Consider the following 25,325-nt stretch of genomic DNA (forward strand, 5'->3'; position numbering starts at 1 on the left):
CGCACACAGCTGGACCCCAGTACAGCTGTTTTCTATGCCACGCACGCAGCTGGTCCACAGTACAGCTGGATGACAGCCATCTGGACCCCAGCACAGCTGGGTGACGCCCATCTGGACATCACAGCTGGGTTGCACACATCCGGGCAAAAGGACAGCTGGATTTCAAAGCCACACACACATCTGGGCCCCAGCACAGCTGGATATCACGCTCACATTCACATCTGGACCCCAGCACAGCTGGATGACGCCTATCAGGACCACATCACAGCTGGAGTGCCCACATCCGGGCAACAGGGCAGCTGGATTTCAATGCCATGCACACAAGTGGACCCCAGCACAGCTGGCTGGCACCCATCTCATCCACATCACAGCTGGATTTTGATGCCAGAACACATCTGGACCGCAGCACAGCTGGATATCACAGTCACATTCACACCTGGGCCCCAGCACAGCTGGATTGCACACATCTGGGCCCCAAAACAGCTGGATTTCGATGCCACGCACACATCTGGACTCCAGCACAGCTGGATTTCGATGCCACGCACACACCTGAGCCCCAGCACAGCTGGATATCACTGCCACGCACACATCTGGACCCCAGTACAGCTGGATATCATGATCGCATTCACATCTGGACCCCAGCACAGCTGGATTTCAATGCCACGCACACATCTGGACCCCAGCACTGCTGGATTTCAATGCAAGACACGCATATGGACCCCAGCACAGCTGGATATCACGGTCACGCACACATCTGGGCCCCAGCACAGCTGGATATCGCAGTCACATTCACATCTGGACCCCAGCACAGCTGGATTTCGATGCCACGCACACATCTGGACCCCAGCACTGCTGGATATCGCGGTCACGCACACATCTGGGCCCCAGCACAGCTGGATTTTGATGCCACGCACACACTTGAGCCCCAGCATAGCTGGATATCACGGTCACGCACACATCTGGGCCCCAGCACAGCTGGATTTTGATGCCAGACACACATCTGGACCCCAGCACAGCTGGATATCGCGGTCACGCACACATCTGGGCCCCAGCACAGCTGGGTTTCGATGCCACGCACACATCTGGACCCCAGCACAGCTGGATTTCAATGCCACGCACACATCTGGACCCCAGCACAGCTGGTTTTCGATGCCACGTTCACATCTGGGCCCCAGCACAGCTGGATATCGCGGTCACATTCACACCTGGACCCCAGCACAGCTGGATTTTGATGCCACGCACACACCTGGGCCCCAGCACAGCTGGATATCGCGGTCACATTCACATCTGGACCCCAGCACAGCTGGATTTTGATGCCACGCACACACCTGGGCCCCAGCACAGCTGGATATCGCGGTCACATTCACATCTGGTCCCCAGCACAGCTGGATTTCGATGCCACGCACACATCTGGGCCTCAGCACTGCTGGATATCGCGGTCACGCACACATCTGGGCCCCAGCACAGCTGGATTTTGATGCCACGCACACACCTGAGCCCCAGCATAGCTGGATATCACGGTCACGCACACATCTGGGCCCCAGCACGGCTGGATGACGCCCATCTGGACCACATCACAGCTGGATTGCACACATCCGGGCAACAGGACAGCTGGATTTCAATGCCATGCACACAAGTGGACCCCAGCACAGCTGGCTGGCACCCATCTCATCCACATCACAGCTGGATTTCGATGCCAGACACACATCTGGACCGCAGCACAGCTGGATTGCACACATCTGGGCCCCAAAACAGCTGGATTTTGCTGCCACACACATCTGGCCCCCTGCACAGCTGGGTTTCGATGCCACGCACACAGCTGGACTCCAGCACAGCTGGATTTTGATGCCACACAACTGAGCCCCAGCAAAGCTGGATATCACTGCCACGCACACAGCTGGACCCCAGTACAGCTGTTTTCTATGCCACGCACGCAGCTGGTCCACAGTACAGCTGGATGACAGCCATCTGGACCCCAGCACAGCTGGGTGACGCCCATCTGGACATCACAGCTGGGTTGCACACATCCGGGCAAAAGGACAGCTGGATTTCAAAGCCACACACACATCTGGGCCCCAGCACAGCTGGATATCACGCTCACATTCACATCTGGACCCCAGCACAGCTGGATGACGCCTATCAGGACCACATCACAGCTGGAGTGCCCACATCCGGGCAACAGGGCAGCTGGATTTCAATGCCATGCACACAAGTGGACCCCAGCACAGCTGGCTGGCACCCATCTCATCCACATCACAGCTGGATTTTGATGCCAGACACACATCTGGACCGCAGCACAGCTGGATATCACAGTCACATTCACACCTGGGCCCCAGCACAGCTGGATTGCACACATCTGGGCCCCAAAACAGCTGGATTTCGATGCCACGCACACATCTGGACTCCAGCACAGCTGGATTTCGATGCCACGCACACACCTGAGCCCCAGCACAGCTGGATATCACTGCCACGCACACATCTGGACCCCAGTACAGCTGGATATCAATGCCACGCACACATCTGGACCCCAGCACAGCTGGATTTCAATGCCACGCACACATCTGGACCCCAGCACTGCTGGATGACACGCATATGGACCCCAGCACAGCTGGATATCACGGTCACGCACACATCTGGGCCCCAGCACAGCTGGATGACACACATCTGGACCCCAGCACAGCTGGATTTCGATGCCACGCACACATCTGGACCCCAGCACTGCTGGATGACGCCCATCTGGGCCCCAGCACAGCTGGATTGCACACATCTGGGCCCCAGCACAGCTGGATTTTGATGCCAGACACACATCTGGACCCCAGCACAGCTGGATTGCACACATCTGGGCCCCAGCACAGCTGGTTTCGATGCCACGCACACATCTGGACCCCAGCACAGCTGGATTTCAATGCCACGCACACATCTGGACCCCAGCACAGCTGGACGATGCCCACCTGGACCCCAGCACAGCTGGATTTTGATGCCACGCACACACCTGGGCCCCAGCACAGCTGGATATCGCGGTCACATTCACATCTGGACCCCAGCACAGCTGGATTTTGATGCCACGCACACACCTGGGCCCCAGCACAGCTGGATATCGCGGTCACATTCACATCTGGTCCCCAGCACAGCTGGATTTCGATGCCACGCACACATCTGGGCCTCAGCACTGCTGGATATCGCGGTCACGTTCACATCTGGGCCCCAGCACAGCTGGATTTTGATGCCATGCACAAACCTGGGCCCCAGCACAGCTGGATATCGCGGTCACATTCACATCTGGTCCCCAGCACAGCTGGATTTCGATGCCACGCACACATCTGGGCCTCAGCACTGCTGGATATCGCGGTCACGCTCACATCTGGGCCCCAGCACAGCTGGATATCGCGGTCACATTCACATCTGGTCCCCAGCACAGCTGGATTTCGATGCCACGCACACATCTGGGCCTCAGCACTGCTGGATATCGCGGTCACGCTCACATCTGGGCCCCAGCACAGCCGGACGGCACCCATCTGCCCCACAGCACAGCTGGATTTCGACGCCACCCACCCATCTGCCTCACATCCCAGCTGCGTTTCCGTGCAGCCCCCCGCCTCGGCAGCCAACCCCAACCCCTCCCACAGCATTTCCTGCCCCCCCACCCCAACCTTGCAGCAGCCCTGCAGCTCCCTCACCGCGCCTCGGCAGCCAGCAGCTCATCGTAGTGGGAGGACCTTTGGTCGTCGTCCTGCCTGTAACGGATGACGGTGGCCAAACCTTTGCTCACCAAAGCCTCGGCGATGTTGCTGCAAATCAAAGCAAAACAGAAAAAGGTTTTTTTTTTTTTTTTTTTTTGGGGGGGGGGGGGGAGTTGGGGGGCGGATCAGAACCCAAAATGCACCCGCAGCAGAGAAAAGGGTGAATTCCCACCTCCTGCCCCTCTTGGTTTTGGGGGGAGGGGGAAGGGCTGCAAAGGGGGCACACAGAGCAATGGGGGATTGGGGCTGAGGGTGCATCCTATGATGCAAGCCTGGTGCATCCCTTATGCGACCTGGCTGCAACCCCAGTGCATCCCTGATGCAACCCTGATGCAACCCTGATGCAACCCCAGTGCATCCCTGATGCAATCCTGGTGCAATCCCAGTGTATCCCTGATGCAACCCTGGTGCAACCCCAGTGCATCCCTGATGCAACCCTGATGCAACCCCAGTGCATCCCTGATGCAATCCTGGTGCAATCCCAGTGTACCCCTGATGCAACCCTGATGCAACCCTGGTGCAACCCCAGTGCATCCCTGATGCAACCCTGATGCAACCCTGATGCAACCTAGGTGCCACCCCAGTGCATCCCTATTGCAACCCTGGTGCATCTCTGGTGCAATCCCAGTGTATCCCTGATGCAACCCTGATGCAACCCTGGTGCAACCCCAGTGCATCCCTGATGCATCCCTGATGCAACCTAGGTGCTACCCCAGTGCATCCCTGTTGCAACCCTGGTGCATCTCTGGTGCAATCCCAGTGTATTCCTGATGCAACACGGATGCAATCCTGGTGCAACGCCAATGCATCCCTGATGCGACCCTGGTGCATTCTTGGTGCATCCTGGTGCATCTCTGATGCAATCCCGGTGCACTCTTGGTGCATCTCTCATGCATCCCTTTTGCAACCCTGCTGCAACCCCAGGGCATCCCTGGTGCAACTCTGGTGCATCTCTGATACAGCTTCAGTGCAATCCTGGTGCATCCTTGGTGCATCTCCAGTGCATCTCTGATGCAACCCTGGTGCATTCTTGGTGCATCCCCAGTGCATCCTTGGTGCAACCCTGGTGCACTCTTGGTGCATCCCTGATGCAACTTTGGTGCATCTCAGATGCAATCCTGGTGCATCCCTGATGCAGTCCTGGTGCAACCCTTGTGCATTCTTGGTGCACCTCAGATGCAATCCTGGTGCAACCCTGGTGCATCTCCGATTCAATCCTGGTGCATTCCCAGTGCATCCCCCATGCAACCCTGGCGTACCCTTGGTGTATCTCTGATGCATCCCCAGTGAAACTCCGATGCAACCCTGGTGCATCTCCGATGCAACCCTGGTGCATCCCTGACACAATTCTGATGCATCTCAGGTGCAACCTCACTGCATCCCTGACACATTTCTGATGCAACCCTGGTGCATCCTTGCTGAAACTCTGATGCAATCCTAGTGCATCCCTGATGCAACCCTGATGCAACCCCAGTGCATCTCTGATCCAACCCTGGTGCAACCCTGGTGCACTCGTGGTGCATCCCTCATCCAACCCTGGTGCATCTCCGATGCAATCCTGGTGCATCCCTGGTGCAACCTCAGTGCATCCCTGACTCAATTCTGACGTAAGCCTGCTGCATCCTTGGTGCAACCTCGGTGCATCCCTGATGCAATCCTGGTGCATGTCTAACGCAATCCTGGTGCATCCCTGACACATTTCTGATGCAAGCCTTGTGCATCCTTGGTGCATCCCCAGTGCATCCCTGATGCAACCCTGGTCGAAACTCTAATGCAACCCTGGTGCAACTTCAGTACACTCGTGGTACATCCCTGATGCAACCCTGGTGCATCCCTGGTGCAATCTCAGTGCATCCCTGGTGCAACTCTACTGCATCCTTGGTGCAACCCTGCTGCATCCCTGACACAATTCTGATGCATCTCAGATGCAACCCTGGTGCATCCCTGGTGCATCCCTGGTGCAACCCAGGTGCATCCCTGACACAATTCTGATGCAACCCTGTGCATCCTTGGTGCAACCCCAGTGCATCCCTAATGCAACCCTGGTGCATCCCTGACACAATTCCGATGCATCTCAGGTGCAACCCTTGTGCGTCCCTGGTGCAACCCCAGTGCATTCCTGGTGCAACCCTGATGCAACCCTGGTGAAACTCTAATGCAACCCTGGTGCAACTTCAGTACAACCGTGGTACATCCCTGCTGCATCCCTGGTGCAACCCTGCTGCATCCCTGACACAATTCCGATGCATCTCAGATGCAACCCTGGTGCATCCCTGGTGCAATCTCAGTGCATCCCTGGTGCAACCCTGCTGCATCCTTGGTGCAACCCTGCTGCATCCCTGACACAATTCTGATGCATCTCAGATGCAACCCTGGTGCATCCCTGGTGCATCCCTGGTGCAACCCAGGTGCATCCCTGACACAATTCTGATGCATCTCAGTGCATCCCTGGTGCAACCCTGCTGCATCCCTGGTGCAACCCTGCTGCATCCCTGGTGCAACCCTGCTGCATCCCTGACACAATTCCGATGCATCTCAGATGCAACCCTGGTGCATCCCTGGTGCAATCTCAGTGCATCCCTGGTGCAACCCTGGTGCATCCCTGGTGCAACCCTGGTGCATCCCTGGTGCAATCTCAGTGCATCCCTGGTGCAACCCTGCTGCATCCCTGGTGCAACCCCTGTGCATCCCTGACACAATTCCGATGCATCTCCGATGCAACCCTGGTGCATCCCTGGTGCAATCTCAGTGCATCCCTGGTGCAACCCTGCTGCATCCCTGACACAATTCTGATGCATCTCCGATGCAACCCTGGCGCATCCCTGATACAACCCTGGTGCAACCGTGATGCACCCTGCCGGACGCTTGGTGCATCTTTTGATGCAACCCTGCTGCAACTTCAGTGCGTTACTGATGCAACCCTGACGCAATCCCTGGTGCAAACCCTGGTGCAATCCCAGTGCATTCGTGATGCAGCTCCAGTGCATTCCTGAGAGGGGGCTGAGAGGCTGGGGATGGAATGGGATGGAATGGGATGGAATGGGATGGAATGGGATGGAATGGGATGGAATGGGATGGAATGGGATGCAATGGGATGCAATGGGATGGAATGGGATGCAGTGGGATGGAATGGGATGGAATGGGATGGAATGGGATGGAATGGGATGCAGTGGGATGGAATGGGATGGAATGGGATGGAATGGGATGGAATGGGATGGAATGGGATGGAATGGGATGGAATGGGATGCAGTGGGATGGAATGGGATGGAATGGGATGCAGTGGGATGCAATGGGATGGAATGGGATGGAATGGGATGGAATGGGATGGAATGGGATGGAATGGGATACAATGGGATGGAATGGGATGGAATGGGATGGAATGGGATGGAATGGGATACAATGGGATGGAATGGGATGCAATGGGATGCAATGGGATGCAATGGGATGCAATGGGATGGAATGGGATGCAATGGGATGCCATGGGATGCAATGGGATGCAATGGGATGGAATGGGATGGAATGGGATACAATGGGATGGAATGGGATGGAATGGGATGGAATGGGATGGAATGGGATACAATGGGATGGAATGGGATGCAATGGGATGGAATGGGATGGAATGGGATGCAATGGGATGCAATGGGATGCAATGGGATGGAATGGGATGCAATGGGATGCAATGGGATGGAATGGGATGCAATGGGATGCAATGGGATGGAATGGGATGGAATGGGATGGAATGGGATGGAATGGGATGGAATGGGATGCAGTGGGATGCAATAGGATGTAGTAGGATGTAATGGGATGCCGTGGGATGGAATGGGATGGAATGGGTTGTAATGGGATGCAGTGAGATGTAATGGAATGCAACGGGATCTGTTTGGATGCCATGGGAAAGGGGCAACCCCCCCATGTCTCCCCCACCCCACAATAGGACTGGGAGCAGCAGAACCCCCATATCCCCACCCTATAATGACATGGGGGGAGGGGGGGGCAATAAAGGCAGGACCCCCTCCCCATATTCCTCCCTACCCCCTACAATAGGATGGGATGCATCACCCCCCCCATATCCACAACCCTATAAATCACATTGGTGGGGGAGGCAACAAGCAGGACCCCCCCCCCAAATTCCCCCTCCTAAGCACGACCCCCCCCCCCACTCCCCCACCCCACGATAGGATGGGACACCCATATCCCACCCTATAATCACCCTGGGTGGGGAGGCAACAAAATCAGGACCCCCCCACGACCCCCCCTCACATCCTACAACATGATGGGGGTCACAGGAGACCCCCCCCCAAGAACCCCCCCCTGCCCCACAATAGGATGGGACCCCCATATCCCACCCTATAATCACACTGGGGGGGGGGGGGGGGGGCAACAAAAGCAGGACCACCCCCCCCATGTTCCCCCCCCCCCCAATCCCTACAACAGGATGGGGGTCAGAGGAGACCCCCCCCCAGCATCCCCCCCCTACCCCACAATAGGATGGGAAGCATCAGGACCCCCATATCCCACCCTATAATCACACTGGGGGGGGAACAAAAGCAGGACCCCCCCCCCACGCTCCCTCCCCCCAATCCCTACAACAGGATGGGGGTCAGAAGAGACCCCTCCCCTCCCCAACCCCCCCCACCCCACACCCCACAATGGGATGCATCACCCCCCATATCCCACCCTATAATCACACTGGGGGGGGCAACAAATGCAGGACCCCCCCCCCACGCTCCCTCCCCCAATCCCTACAACAGGATGGGGGTCAGAGGAGACCCCCCCCCAGCATCCCCCCCCTACCCCACAATAGGATGGGAAGCATCAGGACCCCATATCCCACCCTATAATCACACTGGGGGGGGGGGGGGGGGGGCAACAAAAGCAGGACCACCCCCCCCATGTTCCCCCCCCCCCCAATCCCTACAACAGGATGGGGGTCAGAGGAGACCCCCCCCCCAGCATCCCTCCCCTACCCCACAATAGGATGGGAAGCATCAGGACCCCCATATCCCACCCTATAATCACACTGGGGGAGGGGGCAACAAAAGCAGGACCCCCCCCCACGACCCCCACCCCACCCCCTACAACAGGATGGGGGTCAGAAGAGACCCCTCCCCTCCCCAACCCCCCCCCCCACCCACACCCCACAATGGGATGCATCACCCCCCCATATCCCACCCTATAATCACACTGGGGGGGGGGGACGGCAACAAAAGCAGGACCCCCCCCCCTCATGACGCCCCCCTCACCCCCTACAACAGGATGGGGGTCAGAGGATCAGAGGAGACCCCCCCCTCCCCAAACCCCCACCCCCCCACCCCACACCCTACAATGGGACGCATCACCCCCCCATATCCCACCCTATAATCACACCGGGGGGGGGGCAACAAAAGCAGGACCACCCCCCCCATGTTCCCCCCCCCCCCCAATCCCTACAATAGAATGGGGGTCAGAGGAGGACCCCCCCCCCCCCAGCATCCCCCCCCTACCCCGCAATAGGATGGGATGCATCAGAACCCCCATATCCCACCCTATAATCACACTGGGGGGGCAACAAATGCAGGACCCCCCCCCACGCTCCCTCCCCCCAATCCCTACAATAGAACGGGGGTCACAGGAGACCCCCCCCCAGCATCCCCCCTCTCCCACAATAGGATGGGAAGCATCAGGACCCCCCCATATCCCACCCTATAATCACACTGGGGGGGGCAACAAATGCAGGACCCCCCCCCACGCTCCCTCCCCACAATCCCTACAACAGGATGGGGGTCAGAGGAGACCCCCCCCCAGCATCCCCCCTACCCCACAATAGGATGGGAAGCATCATCTCCCCATATCCCACCCTATAATCATCCTGGGGGGGGGAACAAAAGCAGGACCCCCCCCCCACGCTCCCTCCCCCCAATCCCTACAACAGGATGGGGGTCAGAGGAGACCCCCCCTCCCCAACATCCCCCCCCACCCCACAATAGGATGGGAAGCATCAGGACCCCCATATCCCACCCTATAATCACCCTGGGGGGGGGAACAAAAGCAGGACCCCCCCCACGACCCCCCCTCACATCCTACAACATGATGGGGGTCAGAAGAGACCCCCCCCACCCACACACCCCACAATGGGATGCATCACCCCCCCATATCCCACCCTATAATCACCCTGGGGGGGGGCAACAAATGCAGGACCCCCCCCCCACGCTCCCTGCCCCCAATCCCTACAATAGAATGGGGGTCAGAGGAGACCCCCCCTCCCAACATCCCCCCCCACCCCCTACAATAGGATGGGATGCATCACCCCCCCATATCCCACCCTATGATCACCCTGGGGGGGGAGGCAACAAAAGCAGGACCCCCCCCAAATTCCCCCTCCCAGAATAATATGGGGGCAGCAGGACCCCCCCCCAACATCCCCCCCTACCCCACAATAGGATGGGACCCCCATATCCCACCCTATAATCACACTGGGGGGGGGGGCAACAAAAGCAGGACCCCCCCCCACGACCCCCACCCCACCCCCTACAACAGGATGGGGGTCAGAAGAGACCCCCCCCTCCCCAACCCCCCCCCCACCCCCCACCCCACAATGGGACGCATCACCCCCCCATATCCCACCCTATAATCACACTGGGGGGGGGCAACAAAATCAGGACCCCCCCCCCCTCATGACCCCCCCTCACATCCTACAACAGGATGGGGGTCAGAGGAGGACCCCCCCCTCCCCAGCATCCCTCCCCTACCCCACACCATAGGATGGGAAGCATCAGACCCCCATATCCCACCCTATAATCACACTGGGGGGGGCAACAAATGCAGGACGCCCCCCCCCTCATGACCCCCCGCTCACTCCCTACAACAGGATGGGGGTCAGAGGAGACCCCCCCCCCAGCATCCCCCCCCTACCCCGCAATAGGATGGGAAGCATCAGGACCCCCATATCCCACCCTATAATCACACTGGGGGGGAGGCAACAAAAGCAGGACCCCCCCCCAAATTCCCCTCCCAGAATAATATGGGGGCAGCAGGACTCCCCCCCCCCCAACATCCCCCCTACCCCACAATAGGATGGGATGCATCATCCCCCATATCCCACCCTATGATCACCCTGGGGGGGGGCAACAAAACCAGGACGCCCCTCCCCATGGCCCCCCCCCTCACCCCCTCCAACAGGATGGGGGTCAGAGGAGAGCCCCCCCCCCCAACCCCTCCCCCCACCCCCCACCCCACAAAGGGACGCATCACCCCCCCATATCCCACCCTATAATCACACTGGGGGGGGGACGGCAACAAAAGCCGGACCCCCCCTCATGACCCCCCCCTCACCCCCTACAACAGGATGGGGGTCAGAGGAGACCCCCCCCCCAGCATCCCCCCCCTACCCCACAATAGGATGGGAAGCATCAGGACCCCCCCATATCCCACCCTATAATCACACTGGGGGGGGCAACAAATGCAGGGCCCCCCCCCCCACGCTCCCTCCCCCCAATCCCTACAACAGGATGGGGGTCAGAGGAGACCCCCCCTCCCCAACATCCCCCCCCACCCACAACAGGATGGGATGCATCACCCCCCCATATCCCATCCTATAATCACATTGGGGGGGGGCAACAAAATCAGGACCCCCCCATGACCCCCCCTCACATCCTACAACAGGATGGGGGTCAGAGGAGACCCCCCCCCCAGCATCCCCCCCCTACCCCACAATAGGATGGGAAGCATCAGGACCCCCATATCCCACCCTATAATCACACTGGGGGGGGCAACAAATGCAGGACCCCCCCCCCCATGACCCCCCCCTCACCCCTACAACAGGATGGGGTCAGCGGAGACCCCCCCCCCAGCATCCCCCCCCTACCCCACAATAGGATGGGAAGCATCAGGACCCCCATATCCCACCCTATAATCACACTGGGGGGGGCAACAAATGCAGGACCCCCCCCCCCCATGACCCCCCCCTCACCCCCTACAACAGGATGGGGGTCAGAGGAGACCCCCCCCTCCCCAACATCCTTCCACCCCACACCCCACAATGGGATGCATCACCCCCCCATATCCCACCCTATAATCACACTGGGGGGGGGGGGGGGGCAACAAAAGCAGGACCACCCCCCCCCCATGTTCCCCCCCCCAATCCCTACAACAGGATGGGGGTCAGAGGAGACCCCCCCCCAGCATCCCCCCCCCACCCCACAATAGGATGGGATGCATCATCCCCCATATCCCACCTATAATCACACTGGGGGGGGGGGCAACAAATGCAGGACCCAGGGGGGGCTTTCAGGGGAGGGGGGGTCCAAAAGGGGGGGGGGTCGGGGGGGGGGGGGTGACTCACATGCCCCAATGCAGACGGTGGCACAGGTGCGTTCCGGGAAGGCCGGCACGGTGTCGGTGGCAGAGCTGGCGGGGCGGATGTAATCCACCGTCACGTTCACCTATGGGGGAAACGGGGGTCAGACGGGGGAGGGGGGGGTTTGGGGTGTGGGGAGGGGTGTAATAGGGTGCTTATGGGGTGCTTATGGGGTGGGGAAGGGTAATAGGGTGCTTATGGGGTGTTTATGGGGTGGGGAGGGGTAATAGGGTGCATACGGGGTGCATATGGGGTGCTTATGGGGTGGGAAAGGACATGGGATGCTTATGGGGTAGATGGGGTGCTTATGGGGTGGGGAGGGGAATAGGGTGCTTATGGGGTGTTTATGGGGTGGGGAGGGGTAATAGGGTGCTTATGGGGGGTTTATGGGGTGGGGAGGGGTAATAGGGTGCTTATGGGGTGCTTATGGGGTGTTTATGGTTGGGTGGGGAGGGGTAATAGGGTGCTTATGGGGTGCTTATGGGGGCAACGGGGGTCAAAGGGGGGGGGGTTTGGGGTGGGGGGGGGGTAATTGGGTGCTTATGGGGTGTTTATGGGGGGGGGGGGGTAATAGGGTGCTTATGGGGGGTTTATGGGGTGGGGAGGGGTAATAGGGTGCTTATGGGGTGTTTATGGGGTGCTTATGGGGTGTTTATGTGGTGGGGAGGGGTAATAGGGTGCTTATGGGGTGTTTATGGTGGGGTGGGGAGGGGGAATAGGGTGCTTATGGGGTGTTTATGGGGTGCTTATGGGGTGGGGAGGGGTAATAGGGTGCATATGGGGTGTTTATGGGGTGCTTATGGGGTGGGGAGGGGTAATAGGGTGCTTATGGGGTGTTTATGGGGTGGGGAGGGGTAATAGGGTGCTTATGGGGTGTTTATGGGGTGCTTACGGGGTGGGGAGGGGTAATAGGGTGCATACGGGGTGCTTATGGGGTCCTTATGGGGTGTTTATGCGGTGGGGAGGGGTAATAGGGTGCTTATGGGGTGCTTATGGTGGGGTGGGGAGGGGTAATAGGGTGCTTATGGGGTGGGAAAGGACATGGGATGCTTATGGGGTAGATGGGGTGCTTATGGGGTGGGGAGGGGTAATAGGGTGTTTATGGGGGGTTTATGGGGTGGGGAGGGGTAATAGGGTGCTTATGGGGTGTTTATGGGGTGCTTATGGGGTGGGGAGGGGTAATAGGGTGCTTATGGGGTGCTTATGGGGGCAACGGGGGTCAGAGGGGGGGGGGTTATGGGGTTGTGGGGGGGTAATAGGGTGCTTATGGGGTGTTTATGGGGTGCTTATGGGGTGGAGAGGGGTAATAGGGTGCTTATGGGGTGCTTATGGGGTGCTTATGGGGTGCTTATGGTGGGGTGGGGAGGGGGAATAGGGTGCTTATGGGGTGCTTATGGGTGCTTATGGGGTGCTTATGGCGTGGGGAGGGGTAATAGGGTGCTTATGGGGTGCTTATGGGGGCAACGGGGGTCAGAGGGGGGTTTGGGGTGGGGAGGGGTAATAGGGTGCTTATGGGGTGTTTATGGTTGGGTGGGGAGGGGGAATAGGGTGCTTATGGGGTATTTATGGGGTGGGGAGGGGTAATAGGGGGCTTATGGGGTGTTTATGGGGTGGGGAGGGGTAATAGGGTGCTTATGGGGTCCTTATGGGGTGCTTATGGTGGGGTGGGGAGGGGTAATAGGGTGCTTATGGGGTGCTTATGGGGGCAACGGGGGTCAGAGGGGGGGTTTGGGGTGGGGAGGGGTAATAGGGTGCTTATGGGGTATTTATGGGGTGGGGAGGGGGAATAGGGTGCTTATCGGGTGTTTATGGGGTGGGGAGGGGTAATAGGGTGCTTATGGGGTGTTTATGCGGTGGGGAGGGGTAATAGGGTGCATATGGGGTGCTTATGGGGTGCTTATGGGGTGCTTATGGTGGGGTGGGGAGGGGGAATAGGGTGCTTATGGGGTGCTTATGGGGTGTTTATGGTGGGGTGGGGAGGGGGAATAGGGTGCTTATGGGGTGCATATGGGGTGTTTATGGGGTGGGGAGGGGTAATAGGGCGCATATGGGGTGCTTATGGGGTGTTTATGGGGTGCTTATGGGTTGGGGAGGGGTAATAGGGTGCTTATGGGGTGCTTATGTGGTCCTTATGGGGTGCATATGGGGTGCTTATGGGGTGGGAGGAGTAATAGGGTGCATATGGGGTGCTTATGTGGTCCTTATGGGGTGCATATGGGGTGCTTATGGGGTATTTATGGGGTGGGGAGGGGAATAGGGTGCTTATCGGGTGTTTATGGGGTGGGGAGGGGTAATAGGGGGCTTATGGGGTGTTTATGGGGTGGGGAGGGGTAATCGGGTGCTTATGGGGTGCTTATGGGGTGGATGGGGTGCTTATGGGGTGGGGAGGGGTAATAGGGTGCTTATGGGGTGCTTATGGGGTGCTTATGGTGGGGTGGGGAGGGGGAATAGGGTGCATACGGGGTGCTTATGGGGTGCTTATGGGGAGGGAAGGGGTAATAGGCTGCTTATGGGTTGCTTATGGGGTCGATGGGGTGCTTATGGGGTGCTTATGGAGTGCTTTTGGGGTGCTTATGGGGTGGGGAGGGGTAATGGGGTGCTTATGGCGTGCATATGAGGTGGGTGGGGATATGGGTTGCATACGGGGTGGATGGGGTGCTTATGGGGTGGGTGGGCTGCTTATGGGGTGCTTACGGGGAGGGTGGGGATATATGGGGTGGGTGGGGGACATGGGGTGGGGATGGGGCAGATGGGGTGCATATGGGGTGCATGGGGTGTTTCTGGGGTGGACAGGACAGATATGGGGGGGATCCTGGCTGCATGTGTGGGTTCTTATGGGGTGGGTGGGTTGCTATGGGGTGCATATGGGGTGGGTGCTGCATTGTGTGGTGCTGCATTGTGTGGTGCTGCATTGCACTGTGCTGCATTGTGTGGTGCTGCACTGCGTGGTGCTGCATTGCACTGTGCTGCATTGCGTGGTGCTGCACTGCGTGGTGCTGCACTGCGTGGTGCTGCACTGCGTGGTGCTGCATTGCACTTTGCTGCACTGCGTGGTGCTGCATTGCACTGTGCTGCATTGCACTATGCTGCACTGCACTATGCTGCACTGTGTGGTGCTGCATTGCACTATGCTGCACTGCGCGGTGCTGCACTGCGCGGTGCTGCATTGCGTGGTGCTGCATTGCACTGTGCTGCATTGCACTGTGCTGCATTGCGTGGTGCTGCACTGCGTGGTGCTGCATTGCACTGTGCTGCATTGCGTGGTGCTGCACTGCGTGGTGCTGCATTGCACTGTGCTGCACTGCGTGGTGCTGCATTGCACTGTGCTGCATTGCGTGGTGCTGCATTGCGTGGTGCTGCATTGCGTGGTGCTGCATTGCGTGGTGCTGCATTGCGTGGTACTGCATTGCACTATGCTGCATTGCACTGTGCTGCACTGCACTGTGCTGCATTGCACTGTGCTGCACTGCGTGGTGCTGCATTGCACTGTGCTGCATTGCGTGGTGCTGCACTGTACGGTGCTACATTGCACTGTGCTGCACTGCGTGGTGCTGCATTGCACTGTGCTGTGCTGCACTGTGCTGCATTGTGTGGTGCTGCACTGCGTGGTGCTGCACGGTGTGGTGCTGCGTTGCATTGTGCTGCACGGTGCTGTACTGCACTGAGCTGCATTGCAGGGTGCTGCACGATGTTGCAGGCATGGTGCTGCACTGCATGGAGCTGCACTGAGCTGCACTGTGCAGCACTGCATTGTGATGGATTGGGTTATGCTGCATTGTGCTGCACGGCGTTGTGCTGCATTGTGCTGCATTGCATTGTGCTTCATGGCATTATGCTTCATTGCATGGTGCTGCATTGCATGGTACTGCATTGTACTGCATTGCATCGTGCTGCATTGGGTGGTGCTGCATCGCTCTGCACTGCGTTGTGCTGCGTTGCATGGTGCTGCACTCTGCTGTGCTGCATTGTGCTGCATTGGATGGTGCAGCACTGCGTGGGCTGCACGGGGCTGCACTGCATGGTGCTGCACAGTGCTGCATTGCATTTTGCTCCATTGCATTTTGCTCCATTGCATGGTGCTGCGTGGTGCTGCTCTGCAAAGCACTGCCCTGCGTGGTGCTGTGCGGTGCTTTGTTGCACCCCAGCTGCATTTGATGCATTTTACTGCACAGCTTTGTGTTGTGGTGCTTTGCAAAGCACTGCGCTGTGGGGCGCAAGCACCGCGCAGCAGCATCGTGCATTGGTGTTGTGCACCATGCAGCATGGACACCATGCAGCGTGCACACCATGCAGCGTGCATCGTTGCACAGACACTGTGCAGCAAAATCGTGCACCAGCACCATGCACACCTGCAACAGCAGCATGCACCAACACCATGCACACCTTGCAGCAGCACACAGCAGCACCGTGCACCAACATTTTGCAACAGCACCACGCACACCATGCAACACCTTGCAGCAGCACCATGCACACCATGCAGCAGCACAGCAGCACCATGCACCAACATTTTGCACCAGCACCATGAAACCAATTTTGCAGCAGCACCATGCACACCTTGCAGCAGCACAGCAGCACCATGCAACCAATTTTGCAGCAGCACCATGCAACCAATTTTGCAGCAGCACCATGCACACCTCGCAGCAGCACCATGCAAACAATTTTGCAGCAGCACCATGCAAACAATTTTGCAGCAGCACCGTGCACACCATGCAGCAGCACCATGCAAACAATTTTGCTGCAGCAGCATGCACACCTTGCAGCAGCACAGCAGCAGCATGCAAGCAATTTTGCAGCAGCACCATGCAACCAATTTTGCAGCAGCACCATGCACACCTTGCAGCAGCACAGCAGCACCATGCAAACAATTTTGCAGCAGCACCATGCAACCAATTTTGCAGGCAGTACTGTGCACACCTCGCAGCAGCACCATGCAACCAATTTTGCAGCAGCACCATGCAACCAATTTTGCAGCAGTATGGTGCACACCTCGCAGCAGCACCATGCAAACAATTTTGCAGCAGCACCGTGCACACCTTGCAGCAGTACCATGCAACCAATTTTGCAGCAGCACCATGCACACCTTGCAGCAGCACAGCAGCACCATGCAACCAATTTTGCAGCAGCACCATGCAACCAATTTTGCAGCAGCACCATGCACACCTCGCAGCAGCACCATGCAAACAATTTTGCAGCAGCACCATGCAAACAATTTTGCAGCAGCACCGTGCACACCATGCAGCAGCACCATGCAAACAATTTTGCTGCAGCAGCATGCACACCTTGCAGCAGCACAGCAGCAGCATGCAAGCAATTTTGCAGCAGCACCATGCAACCAATTTTGCAGCAGCACCATGCACACCTTGCAGCAGCACAGCAGCACCATGCAACCAATTTTGCAGCAGCACCATGCAACCAATTTTGCAGGCAGTACTGTGCACACCTCGCAGTAGCACCATGCAACCAATTTTGCAGCAGCACCATGCAACCAATTTTGCAGCAGTACCGTGCACACCTTGCAGCAGCACCATGCAACCAATTTTGCAGCAGCACCATGCAACCAATTTTGCAGCAGCACCAACCCTGCAGCCACCAACCCAGGTTTGCAGAGCAACCAGGTCAACTGCCCCCCCCACCCCCCCCCAAAAAAGGACAAACCCCAATCAGAGCCCTGGGGGGGAAGGGGAGAGCATTCATCCATCCCTCTAATTAACTGCATGGTGTTAATTAAGGCACGGATCGATAGGACGGATCTATAGGGCTGTGTCAGCTGTGGGGCCGGGGGGCAAATTCCTATGGGGGGGAAGGGGGGAATAAAAGGGGTGGGGGGTCAAGAGCACAGCCCCATTGTTAATAATGGGGTGATGGGGGATGGGAGGGGGTCTGTAATGGGGTGATGGGGGAATGGGGGATGGAAGGGGGTCATAATGGGGTGATGGGGGATGGAAGGGGGTCATATTGGGGTGATGGGGGAATGGGGGATGGAAGGGGGTCTGTAATGGGGTGATGGGGGATGGAAGGGGGTCTGTAATGGGGTTAAGGGGGAATGGGGGATGGGAGGGGGTTTGTAATGGGGTGATGGGGGATGGGGGATGGAAGGGGGTTTGTAATGGGGTTAAGGGGCAATGGGGGATGGAAGGGGGTCTGTAATGGGGTAATGGGGGATGGGAGGGGGTCTGTAATGGGGTTAAGGGGGAATGGGGGATGGAAAGGGGTCTGTAATGGGGTAATGGGGGACAGAAGGGGGCCTGTAATGGGGTAATGGGGGATAGAAGGGGGTCTGTAATGGGGGAATGGGGGACGGAAGGTGGTCTGTAATGGGGTTAAGGGGCAATGGGGGATGGGAGGGGGTCTGTAATGGGGTGACGGGGGATGGAAAGGGGTCTGTAATGGGGTGATGGGGGATGGAAGGGGGTCTGTAATGGGGTGATGGGGGAATGGGGGATGGAAGGGGGGCTGTAATGGGGTGATGGGGGATGGAAGGGGGTCTGTAATGGGGTGATGGGGGAATGGGGGATGGAAGGGGGGCTGTAATGGGGTGATGGGGGATGGAAGGGGGTCTGTAATGGGGTGATGCAGAATAGAAGGGGGTCTGTAATGGGGTTAAGGGGGAATGGGAGATGGAAAGGGGTCTGTAATGGGGTAATTGGGGACGGAAGGGGGTCTGCAATGGGGTTAAGGGGGAATGGGGGATGGAAGGGGGTCTGTAATGGGGTGATGGGGTAATTGGGGATGGAAGGGAGGCTGTAATGGGGTGATGGGGGATGGAAGGGGGTCTGTAATGGGGTGATGGGGGATGGAAGGGGGGCTGTAATGGGGTAATGAGGGATGGGAGGAGGTCTGTAATGGGGTTAAGGGGGAATGGGGGATGGAAGAGGGTCTGTAATGAGGTGATGGGGGATGGAAGGGGGTCATAATGGGGTGATGGGGGAATGGGGGATGGAAAGGGGTCTGTAATGGGGTGATGGGGGACGGAAGGGGGTCTGTAATGGGGTAATGGGGGAATGGGGGATGGAAGGGGGTCTGTAATGGGGTGATGGAGAATGGAAGGGGGTCTGTAATGGGGTGATGGGGGAATGGGGGACGGAAGGGGGTCTGTAATGGGGTTAAGGGGGAATGGGGGATGGAAAGGGGTCTGTAATGGGGTAATGGGGGACAGAAGGGGGTCTGTAATGGGGTAATGGGGGACGGAAGGGGGTCTGTAATGGGGTTAAGGGGGATGGAAGGGGGTCTGTAATGGGGTTAAGGGGCAATGGGGGACGGAAGGGGGTCTGTAATGGGGTGATGGGGGATGGAAGGGGGTCTGTAATGGGGTTAAGGGGCAATGGGGGACGGAAGGGGGTCTGTAATGGGGTGATGGGGTAATTGGGGATGGAAGGGGGTCTGTAATGGGGTAATGAGGGATGGAAGGGGGTCTGTAATGGGATAATGGGGTGATGGGGGATGGAAGGGGGTCTGTAATGGGGTAATGAGGGATGGGAGGAGGTCTGTAATGGGGTTAAGGGGGAATAGGGTACGGAATGGGGTCTGTAATGGGGTGATGGGGGATGGAAGGGGGTCTGTAATGGGGTGACGGGCTAACGGGACAGGGAATGGGATCTGTAATGGAATAATGGGATAACGGGACAGGGAATGGGGTCTGTAATGGGGTTAAGGGGGAACAGGGTACAGAATAGGGTCTGTAATGGGGTGATAGGGGATGGAAGGGGGGTCTGTAATGGGGCGATGGGATGGGGAATGGGCTCTGTGATGGAATAATGGGCTAATGGGACAGGGAATGGGGTCCATAATGGACTAATAGGATAATGGGGCTTGGAATGGGGTCAGCATGGATGCAGCATTTCCTGAGCTGCTCCCTGCGGTGCATGGAGGGGGGGGGGGGGGGGGGGAGGGGATTATTTCTGGAAGCAATGGCTGAGCTTTCATTGTACCGCAGGGGCTCAGGGAGGGAGGAAGCTCTGCAGGGCTGCAGCACGGGGACAGATTGGTTGCTCTGCATTCGCTCTGCGTGCAAACGAGGATGGGGAGGGGGGGCGGGGGGGGGGGCAAGTCTGCAAATGCAACCCCTGCAAAGCCTGCACCCAAATGCAATCAGGTCCTTGCAAAGGAAGCCCCAGAAAAGCTCTGCCCCAAATGCAATCAACCCCTTGCAAAGGCATCCAAGTCTGCAAATGCACCCACAGCAAAGCCCTGCTCCAAATGCAATCAACCCCTTGCAGTTGCATCCCAGTTTGCAAATGCACCCACAGCAAAGCCCTGCCCCTAAATGCATGCAGAACCTTTGAAAAGGCTTCCAAGTCTGCAAATGCAACCCCTGAAAAGCTCTGCACCAACTGCAATCAGATCCTTGCAAAGGAAGCCCCAGAAAAGCTCTGCTCCAAATGCAATCAACCCCTTGCAATTGCATCCAAGTCTGCAAATGCACCCACAGCAAAGCTCTGCCCCAAATCCAATCAACCCCTTGCTAAGGCTTCCAAGTCTGCAAATGCACCCACAGCAAAGCCTGCACCCAAATGCAGTCAGGTCCTTGCAAAGGAAGCCACAGCAAAGCTCTGCTCCAAATGCAGTCAACCCCTTGCAGTTGCATCCAAGTCTGCAAAAGCACCCACAGCAAAGCTCTGCCCCTAAATGCATGCAGAACTCTTGCAAAGGCTTCCAAGTCTGCAGATGCACCCATAGCAAAGCTCTGCACCAACTGCAATCTGGTCCTTGCAAAGGAAGCCCCAGAAAAGCTCTGCACCCAAATGCAATCAACCCCTTGCAATTGCATCCAGGACAAAGCCTGGACCCAAATGCATGCAACCCCTTGGAAATGGATCCAAGTTTGCAAACGCATCCATAGCAAAGCTCTGCACCAACTGCAATCAGATCCTTGCAAAGGAAGCCACAGCAAAGCTCTGCTCCAAATGCAATCAACCCCTTGCAAAGGCTTCCAAGTCTGCAAATGCACCCACAGCAAAGCCCTGCTCCAAATGCAATCAACCCCTTGCAGTTGCATCCCAGTTTGCAAAAGCACCCACAGCAAAGCCCTGCCCCTAAATGCATGCAGAACCCTTGCAAAGGCTTCCAAGTCTGCAAATGCAACCCCTGCAAAGCCTGCACCCAAATGCAATCAGGTCCTTGCAAAGGAAGCCCCAGAGAAGCTCTGCTCCAAATGCAATCAACCCCTTGCAATTGCATCCAGGACAAAGCCTGGACCCAAATGCATGCAACCCCTTGGAAATGGATCCAAGTTTGCAAACGCATCCATAGCAAAGCTCTGCACCAACTGCAATCAGGTCCTTGCAAAGGAAGCCCCAGAAAAGCTCTGCTCCAAATGCAATCAAACCCTTGCAGTTGCATCCCAGTTTGCAAATGCACCCAGAGCAAAGCCCTGCCCCTAAATGCATGCAGAACCCTTGCAAAGGCTTCCAAGTCTGCAAATGCAACCCCTGCAAAGCCTGCACCCAAATGCAATCAGGTCCTTGCAAAGGAAGCCCCAGAAAAGCTCTGCTCCAAATGCAATCAATCCCTTGCAAAGGCTTCCAAGTCTGCAAATGCACCCACAGCAAAGCCCTGCTGCAAATGCAATCAACCCCTTGCAGTTGCATCCCAGTTTGCAAAAGCACCCAGAGCAAAGCTCTGCCCCTAAATGCAAGAACTCTTGCAAAGGCTTCCAAGTCTGCAAATGCAACCCCTGCAAAGCCTGCACCCAAATGCAGTCAGGTCCTTGCAAAGGAAGCCCCAGAAAAGCTCTGCTCCAAATGCAATCAACCCCTTGCAATTGCATCCAGGACAAAGCCTGGACCCAAATGCATGCAACCCCTTGGAAATGGATCCAAGTTTGCAAACGCATCCATAGCAAAGCTCTGCACCAACTGCAATCAGATCCTTGCAAAGGAAGCCACAGCAAAGCTCTGCTCCAAATGCAGTCAACCCCTTGCAGTTGCATCCCAGTTTGCAAAAGCACCCAGAGCAAAGCTCTGCCCCTAAATGCATGCAGAACCCTTGCAAAGGCTTCCAAGACTGCAAATGCAACCCCTGCAAAGCCTGCACCCAAATGCAATCAGGTCCTTGCAAAGGAAGACCCAGAAAAGCTCTGCCCCAAATGCAATCAACCCCTTGCAAAAGCTTCCAAGTCTGCAAATGCACCCACAGCAAAGCCCTGCTCCAAATGCAATCAACCCCTTGCAATTGCATCCAGGACAAAGCCTGGACCCAAATGCATGCAATCCCTTGGAAATGGATCCAAGTTTGCAAACGCACCCATAGCAAAGCTCTGCACCCAAATGCAATCAGGTCCTTGCAAAGGAAGCCACAGCAAAGCTCTGCTCCAAATGCAGTCAACCCCTTGCAGTTGCATCCCAGTTTGCAAATGCACCCAGAGCAAAGCTCTGCCCCTAAATGCATGCAGAACCCTTGCAAAGGCTTCCAAGTCTGCAAATGCAACCCCTGCAAAGCTCTGCACCCAAATGCAATCAGGTCCTTGCAAAGGAAGCCCCAGAAAAGCTCTGCTCCAAATGCAATCAACCCCTTGCAGTTGCATCCAAGTCTGCAAATGCCCCCATAGCAAAACTCTGCCCCAAATGCACGCAGAACCCTTGCAAAAGCTTCCAAGCCTGCCGTGCTGCATTGCTGCTGTGCTTCTGCACTGCTGCTGTGCTGCAAGGCTGCCGTGCTGCAAGGCTGCCGTGCTCGTGCACTGCAGCCATGTTTGTGTGCTGCAAGGCTGCAGCTGCACCGCTGCACTTTTATGAAATGCTGCTGTGCTGACGCACCGCTGCTGTGCTGCAGGGTTCGTCTGCTGCAACGCTGCCGTGCTGCAACGCTGCCGTGCTTTCTGCACCGCTGCTGTGCTGCAAGGCTGCCGTGCTCATGCACGGCTCGTGCGCTGCTGCTGTGCTGCAGCCTCGTTTATTTGCTGGTGCTGCACTGCTGCGGGGCTGTTGTGCTGCAAGACTGCCGTGCTGCATTGCTGCTGCATTGCTGCTGCATTGCTGCTGCACGCTGCCACGCCAAAGAAACGGGAAAGCAATGGAAAGTAGAGGGCATGGGGGGGGGGGGTTGGGAAGGGGGGTGTAAGGATGGGATGGGGGGGTTTTGGGGGGGGGGGGTGGAGGAAGGTTTGGGGGTGTTGAGGAGGGAGGAGTCTTGGGGGGGGGTTTGGGGGGGGACTGGGGGAGTTTTGGGGGGGTGGGGTGTAAGGATGGGATGGGGGGGTTTGGGGGGGGGGCAGGAAGGTTTGGGGGTGTTGAGGGGGGAGGGGTCTTGTGGGGGGGTTTGGGGGGGGACTGGGGGGGTTTTGGGGGGGTGGGGTGTAAGGATGGGATGGGGGGGGTTTGGGGGAGGGGCAGGAAGGTTTGGGGGTGTTGAGGGGGGAGGGGTCTTGGGGGGGGGTTTGGGGGGGGGGCAGGAAGGTTTGGGGGTGTTGAGGGGGGAGGGGTCTTGGGGGGGGGTTTGGGGGGGGACTGGGGGGGTTTTGGGAGGGTGGGGTGTAAGGATGGGATGGGGGGGTTTTGGGGGGGGGTGGAGGAAGGTTTGGGGGTGTTGAGGGGGGAGGGGTCTTGGGGGGGGTTTGGGGGGGGACTGGGGGGGTTTTGGGGGGGTGGGGTGTAAGGATGGGATGGGGGGGGTTTGGGGGGGGGGGTGGAGGAAGGTTTGGGGGTGTTGAGGAGGGAGGGGTCTTGGGGGGGGTTTGGGGGGGGACTGGGGGGGTTTTGGGGGGGTGGGGTGTAAGGATGGGATGGGGGGGGTTTGGGGGGGGGTGGAGGAAGGTTTGGGGGTGTTGAGGGGGGAGGGGTCTTGGGGGGCGTTGGGGGGGGTTTGGGGGGGTTTTGGGGGGGGGGGTTTACCTTCTTGCCAATGAGTTTCTTGCGCAGGAACTCGCGTGCCTCAAACATGTAGGGGATGTCATAGAGGGGTCGCAGCTTCCTGTTCTTGTCCTGCAGAATTTGAGGGGGGGGCGAGGGGGGGGCGGGGGGAAGGAGAGAAAAGAGAGGGGGGGACAGAGGTCAGAAACAGCCCCATAACTCCCCCCCCCTTCCCCCCCAAAAAAAAAACCATCCTCATGGAGGGATGGGGGAAGCCCACAGCATTACAACTTTGGGGGGGTCGATGCAGCCACATGGGGGGGGGGAGGAGAAGGGGGGGAAGACGATGCCAACACACATAGAATAGACCCTAAATATGGGGGGGGGGATTTGCAATAGGGTGGGGGGGGGGGGGGGTCCAAAATCCCATTGTCCACAGCATCAAGCCTATAATATGCGGGGTGGGGGGTCTGCAATGGGGTGGGGGGGGTTCAAAATACCAATGCTTCCCCCATAGCATCATCCCTAAATATTGGGGGGGGGGGGGTGTCTGCAATAGGGTGGGGGGGGTCCAAAATCCCATTGTCCATAGCATCAACCCTAAATATGGGGGGGTCTGCAATAGGGTGGGGGGGTCCAAAATCCCATTGCCCCCACCATAGAAATACCCCTAAATATGGGGGGGGGGGGGGGTCTGCAGTAGGGTGGGGGGGGTCCAAAATCCCATTGTCCATAGCATCAACCCTAAATATGGGGGGGGTCTGCAATGGGGTGGGGGGGTCCAAAATCCCATTGCCTCCCCCATAGCATCACCACTAAATATTGGGGGGGGGTCTGCAATAAGGTGGGGGGGTCCAAAATCCCATTGTGCAGAGTATCAACCCTATAATATGGGGAGTGGGGGGTCTGTAGTGGGGTTATGGGCTCCAATCCCATTGCTCCCCCCATAGCATCACCCCTAAATGTGTGTGTGTGGGGGGGTCTGCAATTGGGTGGGGGGGTCAAAAATCCCATGGTCTCCCAACCATAGAAACACCCCTAAATATGGGGGGGCGGGGGGTCTGCAGTGGGGTGGGGGGAGTCCAAAATCCCACTGTCCATAGCATCAGCCCTATAATATGGGGGGTGGGGGGTCTGTAGTGGGGTTATGGGCTCCAATCCCATTGCTCCCCCCATAGCATCACCCCTAAATGTGGGGGGGGGTGGGCTGCAATAGGGTGGGTGGGTCCAAAATCCCATGGTCTCCCAACCATAGAAACACCCCTAAATATGGGGGGGCGGGGGGGTCTGCAGTGGGGTGGGGGGGTCTAAAATCCCATTGTCCATAGCATCAACCCTATAATATGGGGGGTGGGGGGTCTGCAATGGGATGGAGGGGTCTAAAATCCCATTGCCCCTCCCCAGCCCCCCCATAGCATCACCCCCAAATGTGGGACACAAAAAGGGACACAGAGCGGGATGCAA

At 57.7% G+C, this 25,325-nt stretch overlaps 1 protein-coding gene across 1 annotated transcript in view; it reads right to left on the bottom strand.

Moving 5' to 3' along the window:
• Nucleotides 1–3,673: 3,673 nt before the first annotated feature.
• The window catches only part of SND1 (staphylococcal nuclease and tudor domain containing 1), an 83,599-nt gene continuing 61,947 nt past the window's right edge, over nt 3,674–25,325 (bottom strand). The window contains exons 11-13 of the mRNA XM_085216802.1: nt 23,904–23,993; nt 11,964–12,160; nt 3,674–3,788 (exon numbers count right to left, since the gene is read on the bottom strand). Of these exons, the coding sequence (XP_085072928.1) occupies nt 3,674–3,788; nt 11,964–12,160; nt 23,904–23,993 (402 nt within the window). The remainder of the gene's footprint in view (nt 3,789–11,963; nt 12,161–23,903; nt 23,994–25,325) is intronic.

This window comes from Meleagris gallopavo, chromosome 1 (assembly GCF_905368555.1).
Source record: "Meleagris gallopavo chromosome 1, MGAL_WU_HG_1.1, whole genome shotgun sequence".
NCBI classification, from domain to species: domain Eukaryota; kingdom Metazoa; phylum Chordata; class Aves; order Galliformes; family Phasianidae; genus Meleagris; species Meleagris gallopavo.